The sequence below is a fragment of the Notolabrus celidotus genome, chromosome 8, assembly GCF_009762535.1.
Source record: "Notolabrus celidotus isolate fNotCel1 chromosome 8, fNotCel1.pri, whole genome shotgun sequence".
NCBI classification, from domain to species: domain Eukaryota; kingdom Metazoa; phylum Chordata; class Actinopteri; order Labriformes; family Labridae; genus Notolabrus; species Notolabrus celidotus.
The window spans coordinates 28,294,313-28,307,093 of NC_048279.1; the positions used below are offsets into that span (position 1 = coordinate 28,294,313).

General features: G+C 38.3%; 1 protein-coding gene across 7 annotated transcripts in view; it reads right to left on the minus strand.

The window, feature by feature from the left end:
* Positions 1 to 643: 643 nt before the first annotated feature.
* lingo2 (leucine rich repeat and Ig domain containing 2) overlaps positions 644 to 12,781 on the minus strand; it is a 257,875-nt gene continuing 245,737 nt past the window's right edge. For 5 of the 7 annotated variants that reach the window (XM_034689167.1, XM_034689166.1, XM_034689164.1 and 2 more), the window contains one exon: positions 665 to 4,571. In XM_034689167.1, coding sequence (XP_034545058.1) covers positions 2,718 to 4,559 — 1,842 coding nt within the window. In that variant the 5' untranslated portion in view covers positions 4,560 to 4,571 and the 3' untranslated portion in view covers positions 665 to 2,717. Of the gene's footprint in view, positions 4,572 to 12,781 lie in introns of all 7 variants that reach the window. The other 2 variants (XM_034689163.1, XM_034689165.1) reach the window with 2 other exon arrangements.

Genomic DNA, 12,781 nt, shown 5'->3' on the forward strand with positions numbered 1-12,781 from the left:
CACCTCAGTACAGATACTGTCAGTCAATCTGAGCTGTCAGAACACATCCAAAATGTATCTGGGTTACTGTTGAAACATGATGATGATAATAACAGCACTGAAACAGCTGCTTATCTTCAGTGAGTGTGCATTTAATCACACCAACTGAAGTTTTTTTATGAAGATGGATACTGATTATATAACAAGTTTCCACATTTCAGGATGAAGTGCAGGAATTTATCTCTAAAGCAGAAAAAGTACCTCCATATCAGGCCGAACATTTCTTTCAGTGCCTTTTGTGACGAATAATGTACCCGATATAGAACAGTACACAAGAGGAGGAGAAGGACTTTGTACATTGGGGGCCTTGTTTTTACAAAAACCCTGAGCTGTTCTCTCAAGCTCAGCGAGGAAAACATTTTTCATGTTATTTGACCACATGTATGCTGTAGATCGGGGCATTGTTGACCTACAAAGATAACCTTGTTTCTTTTGTATTTTTGGAGAAGCTGTAGCATTTGGTGCTCTGATTTCTGATGCAGCTCAGGGGACTGCAGGCTCAGAAACCAAAGAGATGCCGTGGCTCTTAATGAGACTGCACAAATGAGGGATGGCATGAGGGATTTGTGCTTTGGGAAAAAAGAAAAGAAAAGAAAGAAGAAGTGAAAACGAAGCCATTGTTTTTTTTATGTGTCATACAGGAAGATTCCGATGTTAACATCAGCACAAAACATTATCACTGCAGACCCTTTGCAAGTGTTAGTGTTCATATTAACTCCATATCTCCAGATGAAAACCCATTGATTTTTTCATTTACACTTTGTTTTGATGTGCAATACAATAAACAAATGCAGGTAATGATGTACTTGGAAGCTTTTGAGAAAATATTTCTAATATATAGTATATTAATCAATAACAGCTCACATGAATTATCCACAAACAGCAGTGTGATGACAGCCCTGTTAAATAAAAAACAGAGATGAAGAGATGAAGACTGTCCCAATGAGTAAATTTAAATTGGGCTATGACATAATAGGCAGTATCCCATAGACTGTTCCAAGTGTCAGCAAGGCTCAATGATTAAAACTCAATATTACATTTTGGTGACCTGTTTAAAGTGTACCTGTTTTTTTCACACCCTGCTTTGAGGGAAACGCACAAGTAATCCAGTTTGAACATTTGCAAATGCTGTGTTAGCAGTCTTATTTCTTTGTCACATATTTTAGGATAAAACAGTAATCACAGAGTAACACTGGAAACATGTTAATAACCATATAACAATAAATATTTGTATTCAAATCTTGGTTGTTGCTCCTTTCATGGTGAGTAAAAAAGTTGTAACTGCATCAATGTTGGCTTTTCTGAAGAAGGATACTCTTATATTATAATACAAAGTACAAAAGTATATGTTTGGTTAACAATATACAGTCATGAAATTGTTGAAACTATAACAGAAACAGATGTTGAATGTTAGTAATTTTTCAGTCATAATTGTTCGCTATTGATATGCTTATATTATTGTCATATTGCACCAATTGGTGGATGAGTCACTTAGCATGGGAGTGTCTCTGCAATGTGAAACTTTATCTTGCAGTAGGAGTCAGTAAGACAGACTCGATTTTACAAATACATCTTCATTTATTTCACATACATTTTTTTTACTTTTACTTGAAGATTGCACAATCTAAATGATTCAACAACAAAATGAGGAACTACCACAACAAAGTCCAAATTTCCTACTGGGGAAAATTATGCAAATGTCACTGTAATAAAATTGACACATGTAACTTGCCAACCAGAAAAGGTACAATTAAAGTAATAAAAAAGAGACAAAAATAGGACAAAAAGGTGGTTCATGTAGGTGTTTCACCAATTATGGCTCACCTCTGTGATGATCCAAATGTCATGTTAGATCCTGAACATTGTTTGAGGACTGATTTTGTAAAATTCTCAACATTTTTCATAAATAAAATATTTTTTTCTTTTCTCATCACTGATAAATATTATATATTTATTCATATCCAGGAGTCAATTTGGGGAGCAGGGACAGATAATCAACCGAAGAAGCCCTTCCTGAATCCATGGAGACGTCAAAAGTCTGAAGAATGTTCTTGCTGAACATAAGGGGTATGACAATTTTGGCTAACGCATCCCATGAATATTGCTATGAATAGTTCTTCTGAATGAACATGTACATACATGTACATAATGAAGCATTAGGTACACATATGCAAAGTATTGAACATAGGAATTAATGAGCTGTTTCATTGATTTGTTCTTGGAATAAGCATGGCGCAAGACTAAACAAAGTAGGTTAATAGTTTAGATACAAATTTGTACTGTACATGGTTCAGCTGAGTCTGTCGATTCAACCCAAAACTGAAGTGTTTTTTTTGGGCATATAAATTTCAAAAAGCTGATTAATGACACCTGTTCCCTTCAGATCCCAATGGTGGCAATAGTTTTCACTCCTTATCCATGTTGACAAGGTTGCCCGCTGGCATTTACGCGAGAGGATGTCCCACCAAGATTTCCAGTACTTGAGACATAGTATTCAAACATTACGTCAACTTCCAGTGAATGCAGGTGCTGCTCTTCTTATTATGATGCCCCGTAACAATCCTTCACTTCACTACTGCCCTCCCTGAAGCAATGGGGAGTTCAGTAGTCCTATTTTCAAAAAATACATTGTACTTTGGGCATTTCCACAATCCAGAATCTTGGATTTAAAAAAGGAGTCACATCATTTTCATGTTAAAACGTCGGGGGCCGGCTTGTCCCTCTGCTGAGTCAACATTAGTGCCATTAGACTTTGACCGAGGCACATATTCAACATCTATGTTGTTTTTATGCTTCCCTTTTCCTCTGCTCCAAACGAAAAGGAGCAGGAAACAAAACAAGACCACACCCAGGAAAGTGAAACAACCCATGGCTGTTGACACTAAAATGGTCTTTAGGTCTAAACCGAGGGTTACTCCAGCTGTCCCATTGGCAGTGGTATTACTGGGATCTGTGTAGTACTGGGTCCTGTTGGCATACAGCGATCCCAGACTTTTCACCGCCAATGATGTCATCAAGGTGTCATTCCCAGCAGTGTTGGAGGCAAGACACAGGTAGACTCCACCATCTTGTACCTCTGCAGACTTGATCTCCAGTGTGCCATTGATGTGGACCATAACTCGACCATGACTCCGACTTGTCAGGACTCGTCGACGTGGTGACAGCCAAGACACAATGGGCCTTGGTGTCCCTTCAGCACTGCAACGCAACAACGCCTGCTGGCCTTCGTCCACAGTGATCGTTTGCGTTTTATTCTCACGGATTTTTGGCTTTGTACACGTGACGTAATAAGATAGGAGGGTCTCCTTGAACTCCTTAAAAGGTCTGCCACGAATACCCTCAGGTGTGCTGCATTCAGGCTGTGACTCCCCAAAGAGGATGGAATGCCTTTTCTGTAGGATCCACATGAGACGACAGTCGCACACCAGGGGGTTGTTGTCAATCAGAAGAACAACCAGAGCTTCAGGGGACTGAAACACACCCTTCTCCAGTGTATCCAGTCGATTGTGAGAGACATTGAGGACTTTGAGACCCCGAAGGCCTTGGAAGGCGTACGGTTCAATGGCGGTTAGCTGGGCGCCAACCAGATGGAGCTCTTGTAGACGAACCAGTTCCATTAACATACCCCCCTCAATGTGCCTGATGCGGTTGAAGGACAGGTTGAGGTGTGTCAGGTAGGGCAGATGCTTGAGGGCTTGGTAAGGGAAGGAGGACAAGTTAGTGTGAGTAATGAACAAGGTGGTCAAGTTGAGGCCATGCAGTGTATTTGCTGGCACATGGTCAAGTGAAGGCCAATTATCAATTTCTAAGTTCCGCAGGCGAAACAGTTTTTTGAATGAGTATGGATGCAAAGTGCTGATGCTGAGGTATCGTAGATGGAGGCTGACCAGGTTGTGTAGGTGGGAAAGAGCTTCTGTGGGTACAACTGTTAGGTTGCACCGCTCTAAGGTTAGCATCTCCAGGCTTAATAGTCCACTGAATGCACGGTGAGAAATGTACACCAGATCATTGTCACCCACTTCCAAAAACCTTAGATTGTGCAGATCCTGGAACATGTAATCCAGGAGGATGACGATCTTGTTGTCACTTATATCCAGTCGGGTAAGATTTGCTAAGCCAGTGAAAACACCCAGAGGAATGAGCTTGATACGATTGCTCTTCAGACTGAGTGAGTGCATGTTGAACAGGGCGTTGAAAGCTCCAGGCTCAACATAACTGACAATATTCCCACTGAGGTCAAGTTCCTCAAGTCCAGGAAAGTTAAAAAAGTCATCTGGGTTGATCATTGTCAGCTTGTTCTTACTCAGGTCCAGGATCCTGGTCTCCGTTGGGATGCCGTCCGGGATGGTGGGCATGCGCTTGCGGTGACAGACGACTGCCTTGGTCTGCGCTGAGCACTCACAGCGGGAGGGACATCCCAGGGTAGAACCCACAAAGACAGCCACAAGGGCCAGTCCCAGGAATGGTTGCCAGCATGAGACGACCGTGTGCAGCATGACTTTGCTTATACAGTCGACCATTCTGTCACGGCTCTGAAAGACAGAGAGAGGACAAGAGGAGACAGAAAGTGAGTCACTTGTTCTACATGTGTTCATTAAAGAAGTAAAAGTAACATGTAAAATGACAGGACTGTGTGATTACGAGTAATGACAACAAATTTGATAGATCTCTGTGAACCCTAATGTGTCACGCGTGTTACCTCTTCAAATTTAGTCACTAATTAGAACGCAGGAAAGTTTAACTGCTGGGCTCCACATTTTGGTTGGCCATCCCCTGCTGTTTGAATTCAATAACTTTTTAGTTTCTACCCTTTTCCACCATCAGTTAAATAAGTCTGCTGTCTTTGTTTTCCTTTCTACCAGGGGAAAAACCGAAGCCCAACAGAGCTGGTTAAAATGGCTCCCTGATGAGCACTGGCACTTTTAGAAAATTCTCTCCAGAATCAAATTAACTTTTGAGTAAACACAAAAACATTGCTTTTGTATCCCATCGTATCACTTCACTTTCTTTATTTCACTATTCAAAAACAGGTTAGACTATGCAGACTATGTCTCATTGGAAACAGTCAGGCTGAAACAGCAGAATACAACACATCAATCATGTACAAATGTGCAAAAACCTTATAAATAAGTAAAAAGTGATGAAGGGCATTATTCAATGTCAAGGGAAGAATTTGTGATTAATATGTTTTACCTGAATAAGGATTTCTCTTTAAACAGTGTGATAAAAATCAATATTTCTTCTCCCCTGTGTTGAAAATAAATCCACTAGGCAAAGACGGATGTGTTACTGTGTTGGTGCATGACAGCTGAGAGACAGTGCTGTAGTACTCAAGTCCAAGTCTAGCCATGATTCGAGGACTCAAGACTGGACTTTGACTTGAGCACTGATGACTATGACTTCTAATTGGACTCGAGTATTGACTGCATTGGGACTCAGAAGATGGAGAGGAGTACTCTGACTTATTGATTGATTGGAGGACTGAACACCTGCAGTGATCCCACTGCAGCAGAACCAATAAGTGTGTCCCCTAATTAAGAGAAGTGTGGTTTGCATTTATTAGAGAATCGCAGTGCCGTAACATCCCTGTTCATTTAAATCCCTCGTGACAGGATTAGGTTCTAATGTTATTAGAAGAAACATGTTTTCTGCACATCAAAAAGGTCCCACACAGTCTGAGAACTGAAGACTCAAATGGGACTCGAGGTTCGGGGGACTTGACTACAACACTAGCTCCATGATGAACCTCATACTTCAACAACCATTTAAGATTAGGTGCAAGGATGCCAGAATGGTCAAAAATCTGTAATTTAATCTTCATTTCTCTCTTATTTTTCTTCCACTACCTCCTTTACATAACATTACATAGATATTTGCTGGCACAAAAACATACATTAAATTCACTGAAGATAAGCCAATCCACAAACTGAATACAATGTTCACCACAGACAGACTGGGTGACAGGTTGCAAAGATCACAAACCATCCCCGCCTCATTTTGTGTGTCATAGGCTGTGCTGAAACTAAATGATACGAGAATGATCTGAATTCCACCGTGAGCTAGACAAACTAACATTTAATAGTGAACAGAAAAAAAGGACTTGCATAAGTACCTTTAAAGAAACATTATATAAAGCGAAAAAAAAATCAATTCATACACCAAAAGAAGAAAAATCAAAAAGGAATGCACTCAAGGACCAACACAGATATGTCAGCTCCCTGTGACACCATTCAAAACTTCAACACACAATCCCTGTGCACAATAATGCTCACAGTTAATGTAGACCTCTAATTGCATCCACACAGTTTTCATGCAAAATGTGTGCATGGCATTGATGTGATTCTAACAAAACGAATAAAGGACAAAGGCAGTGGGTGCAGATTATGTAAATAGTGATACACCGACTTTCTATTATTTTTAATACACTTTTTTGGAATAAATGTAATAACTACTGACATTCAAATATTCTTCCTTTTCCGTGTCTCCACTTTCTTTTCTTTCAGTTTGCTATAAAGCTTTATTGCTATCGTTAGTGCGCACCATATGGTTGTCTCTCCATTGCTGCTGACTTAAAAAACACTGCCAAATGTGCATTGGCCTGTTCATGTTTTCAACAGCTTTCTAATGGTGCATTTGAAATGTAAAGACGAATTCTTACGATCTTTATTATAAGCAGTACCTTAACCGTATTATTTTCGTTATTCCTGCTGATGGAAAATATCTCTGTTATTGCACTGGCTGTTGCTGTTTCTATTTTTGAGGAATCTAAATTATGCATTTATTTGTTTGAATAGTCTGCTACATCACATTTTGAATGTCTAGATCAATATTTTAATGCCCAAACTAATGTTTTTATAAAGTATTGTTACATATGAATTCTCTGAAAATATTTAAACTAATGACCTATATTCATGTATTTGATTGGACAGCTGTTCTTAAGTTTGAATAAAACTCACCAATATTTAAGAAAGCCAGATATTGAAATACTATTTCTTTAGATACAGTTGTGCTCATAAGTTTACATACCCTGGCAGAATTTATAGTTTCTTGGGTAGTTTCTGTTGTCTTTATGATATAAAATGACTAAACGCAGTTGTTTGACAAAAATTTTGCTTCATCCAACCACTAACCATGAGTGAAAACAATGTTTTTCTCTTATCATTCACATTCTCTGAAAAATGGCCCAAAAAAATCAAAAAATTCTGCCAGGGTATGTAAACTTATGAGCACAACTGTATAACCAAAAATGCAGATGGTTGCCCATATTCAGTAATATGGATATCTCCAAATCAAGTATTAAGTTCACAACCAGGGATGTGTCTAGAGGGGCGGACAGGGGAGGCACTGCCCCCCAATCCTTTATTGAAATCTGATTTGCCACCCCAGGTGCTACTCCAAAATCCTTATGTCAACATCAACTATGAGGCTGTGTTGTTATAGGTGGGAAGTATCTTTCTTTGTACTTAAATGTAACAGATTTTCTATCTCTTGTGACACAAATTATGATTTTGACCAAAATTTGTCTTTTACGCCCTGAGAAACAAACTAAGAAGATTTATGTCTTCACTCTGTGTTCGCTTTTTTTAAGTAAGAAATGTCCACAGTAATATATCAACTGCTGTTCAAGTAGGTAGCAAAGAGAGACACAGTAAATGCTTATGTGCACATAGATACCGTTGCCACCCCTGCCTGTATCAGTGCCCTGGTTTGGCCACCCCAGTTAAGACAGACGAGACACACCTCTGGTTTCCAAGATAAATAAGTCATAAAGAAGTCAAATTTGCTGAACTATTTAGTCAATATTTGTCCTAATTATTCACAGTAATAAAGTGATTGATTAGCACATATTTCTGTACACTAGATTTTCTCATATCCTTGTCTTCCTGCAGATCCTTCCTACATAACAACAACCTTCTGCACACACACACACACACGCATAGATTTGCCTCATGTATTTCTGCACCATATGATTCAATTGGCTCACTAAGAGGCGGTGTAATCAGCATAATGATTGGATATCTTCATACCAGTGCGTAATCAGAGGAAGAGTGAGCCTGTGATGTGACCCTCTCACCTGGGTACTTCTCAATGTGATAACTATTACCCCTGTGCATCATCAGTATCACCTGCTTCAGCGTTTCATGCTGCAAAAAATTAAGTAAAAGACCTGGAGTAAATTATTCAAATAAAAACCCGACCACTGTTCACTGGTAGATTGTGGGCTGTTTGTGCCCTTCAGAAGGATGTTCAGTTTAATGTTCAGTAGGTATAGAAAAAGATGAATCTGCTTGACTTTCCCTTGTTTTTTTGGCCTTGAATGAAAAACCATTTCAGTGGTGTATGTCTGATAAATATGGATAACTGGCTCAATGTAGACAATGTGACATCAGGATAGGGGTATGGCAGCAGAAATAATGTGTTCTGCTACCTAAAAACAGTAGCAATAACAAATATTTTTTCTGGATTTGATATTCTAAATGTTTAGCTACTACATTAAAACATTGATTAAACCAATAGCTTATAAAAAAAGATCTCCATAACCATAACCAGACCATAAAACATTCAGCCAATAAATGAGATGAAACAGTCAAATGCCAGAATTTCTGAATTTCGTCAAAATAGCTCCTGTAATGGAATGAATACCAACTAACCAACCCGACCCTGGATAAGTCATATTTCCTGCCCCATTTGCCCTAACATTTCCATTCAATCTTATATCTTCGCGTGACATTCAGTACCAGTCATATGACAGCAGATTGGACTGCACAGTCAAGGTGTTTCTATAATGTGGCCCCTGACCCACATTAGTGCAGGGTTGGCTCCTGAGAGGCGTGGGATAACAGCTAATGGTGTCTGACTCAGCATAAATCAGTGAACAGCTATTTCGCAGGGGTGCTGAGGTCGTCTCTGCACAATGCCATCATCCTGAGCATATGTACACAAGAGGCCTGATGTGAATCCAAACTCACGCAACACTCCAGACAATTAAATCAAGATTTACTCATCCGCTATGACAAATATACGATAAACATATCCGCCTTAGCTCATTAATACGCAAACACATTTTCTATTCTCATCACAAACTAATTTCCATATGAATCACTCAAAACATGCAGAGCCCCTCCATCCCATGATGCTGCTGTTCACTTCACGGCCTGGGGCTCACTAGTAAGAGGATGAGTAGGGGTGACGTCTGTCGATACCAGAGTGGGAAAGAAAAAAGAAAAAACAGCCTTCAACGCGCTGATAGTCATGATTCCACAAACATGTCTCCCTCAATTATCTGAAATGCTCCCTGCACCAAAGAAAAGGCTTTTATTACTTTAATTAGGGCCTCAGTCGTTTACATATTCCCTCGATGTGCAATCATATAAGCTACATCTCTTGTGAGACGAATATAGCTTTGTGTGGCTTTGACATCTGACTCTTTGTCCAGATGAGTGAGTCCAACTAGAGGATATATCAGATAGAAATGAAGGGGTGAGTGCAGAGCCAGTGTAAACAGTAGATTACGGTAGCTCCCAAGGCGAGTGACCGATAAGTTACCAAGGTCACTGCTGTAATCATGTCTCAGTATCGGTCTTTCACAGCTTCACAATGCTGTCTTTGCTTATGCATATATTTCTACTTTATATGTGTGTAGCTCCCATAATTCATCACTATGTTGTGTCAGTATTCAAATTGTATTTTATTTTATGTCACTGTGCAGAATCTTGCAAAGTGTTTAGAAAGTTTCACACAAGAAGGATGAAGTTTTCTTTTTGATAAAGCTTATAGTTAGGGCTGGCTCAGGCTTGGACCTGGGATCCTATCTCTCTCCTCTGTCTGCCTATCACTTACTTTAACTCTCCCTGTCCCAGACCTTTCTGGAGTCCCTGAGCTCCCTTGTCTCGTGGGTTCCTCTGAGTCCCTACCGTAGATAGCCTGCTGCTGTGGAGTCTGTGCCAGAATCCAGCTGCTACAACTATCATCTCTCTCTCTCTTAATCTCCTCTACCCTTCTCTCCAACCCCAACTCGGTCGAGGCAGATGGCTGCCCAACATGAGTCTGGTTCTGCTCGAGGTTTCTGCTTGTTAAAGGAAGTTTGTCCTTACCGCTGTAACTTGCTTAATACTGCAGTCCTCTGCTCATGGAGCTTTTAACAATATAACATAGATTACGGTCTAGACCTGCTTTGTTGGTCTTGGGTCTTGGGAAAACATTAGTGGTGATTATGCATTGTATATATATATATATATATATATATATATGTATATATATATATATATGGCAAGCCGTTCAGGAAATAATATATTGAATGAAAGTCTGAATATATTGAATGAAACTCGATATATATGGAATGAAGTCTGAATATATGGAATGAAACTCGATATATATGGAATGAAGTCTGAATATATTGAATGAAACTCGATATATATGGAATGAAACTCGATATATATGGAATGAAAGTCTGAATATATGGAATGAAACTCGATATATATGGAATGAAAGTCTGAATATATGGAATGAAACTTGATATATATGGAATGAAAGTCTGAATATATGGAATGAAACTTGATATATATGGAATGAAAGTCTGAATATATGGAATGAAACTTGATATATATGGAATGAAAGTCTGAATATATGGAATGAAACTTGATATATATGGAATGAAGTCTGAATATATTGAATGAAAGCTTAAATAAGTACTCTGAACACCACTTCTAATCGTATTGTTTTATTGTCATCAAAGAGACTCATCTTTTATTAATGTCTCTCTGAAAATAACCTTTTGCACTTCTTTTTAGTGTTTCTGAGGGGACACATTTTCCTCTACCTCTGTAACCTGTGGTAATTTGGTCGTACTTTTTCATTACACTCACTCACTGTCAGATGATGCACACAGGTATGAGCTCCACCTGTTAACATTGAACAGGATGCTACATTATCACAAGTCATAACAAAAGTTAGCTAGCGAGCTAGAGGACTGAACCACCTGAATAAAGAAGGGGCAATATCTTTAGCCTTTGTAGAAGTGTGTACAACCTGTGATATTTAATATTTTCGTATTTTCACTTGTTTACTACCCTCCTAAATGCTTCTGCAGCCCACTGCTTCGTGTTCCTCTCGTCTCTCTGTGCAGACGGTCCGATCATCACTTTTGGATGAAACCAACTTAATAGAGAGGAGGGGTGGGTTCCTTTTTCCTATACGGATTGACTTAACAGCACATGCATTACCCAAGGGGTTGATAACCCCTTCATTAATTAAAATTGCAGTGAAAACATCTCGTGCCTCCCTCATGGTTGCATTACTAAAAGCTACGTCTAACCGGAAAACAAAATCACACCCCTATGATCACACCCCAGAAAGACAAGATGGCGCAGGCCATACATGACGTGATTTTTCATTCCATATATTCCGAGTTTCATTCCATATATATCGAGTTTCATTCCATATATATCAAGTTTCATTCAATATATTCAGACTTCATTCCATATATATCGAGTTTCATTCCATATATATCAAGTTTCATTCAATATATTCAGACTTCATTCCATATATATCGAGTTTCATTCCATATATATCGAGTTTCATTCAATATATTCAGACTTCATTCCATATATATCGAGTTTCATTCCATATATATCAAGTTTCATTCAATATATTCAGACTTCATTCCATATATCGAGTTTCATTCAATATATTCAGACTTCATTCCATATATATCGAGTTTCATTCCATATATATCAAGTTTCATTCAATATATTCAGACTTCATTCCATATATATCGAGTTTCATTCAATATATTCAGACTTCATTCCATATATATCGAGTTTCATTCAATATATTCAGACTTCATTCCATATATATCAAGTTTCATTCCATATATCCAGACTTCATTCCATATATATCAAGTTTCATTCCATATATATCAAGTTTCATTCCATATATTCAGACTTCATTCCATATATATCAAGTTTCATTCCATATATATCAAGTTTCATTCAATATATTCAGACTTCATTCCATATATATCGAGTTTCATTCCATATATATCAAGTTTCATTCAATATATTCAGACTTTCAATCCATATATTCAGACTTCATTCCATATATATTAATTTCCTGAACGGCTTGCCATATATATATATATATATATATATATATATATATATATATATATATATATATATATATATGTATATATATAAATATATATATATAGATTGTTTCATTGATTGATTGAGCAATGTTATCCCCTAAATAGAGACGGGATGTATTTAAAAAAAATCTTTCACAATAAAGTTATTTAATAAAACATTTTAAAATTAAACTACTATGTATAAAAGCCTTTTTAATGGGATTTGCAACTTGAGAGGAGCTCTGGAAATTTAGTTTGAAGGTGACCTGTTGTAGTTTTCACAATTTCATATAATTAAGCATTAGAGGAGCAAATAGAAGACTAAGATTCAAAACTTAGCACAGTCCCATTTTTTTCTGGTTCTAAAGATCTTGCCAGATTTATCTGTGGTGTGAGGTATGCTCAGAGTGATTTTGCTTCCCCTGCCCTGCTCAGATGAAGATTGAGACTCGCCCTGATTTGAAAATAAATCAGTAAAGATGAAACATGCTCAATATTCATGATGAGTTATCCTCGTGTATGAGAACCCCGAGGATATATGAGCCCACACTATGTGGATTGACACATGGAACGGAGAGATAGCCAATCTGAGAGCATGCTGACTGAAGACGGAGG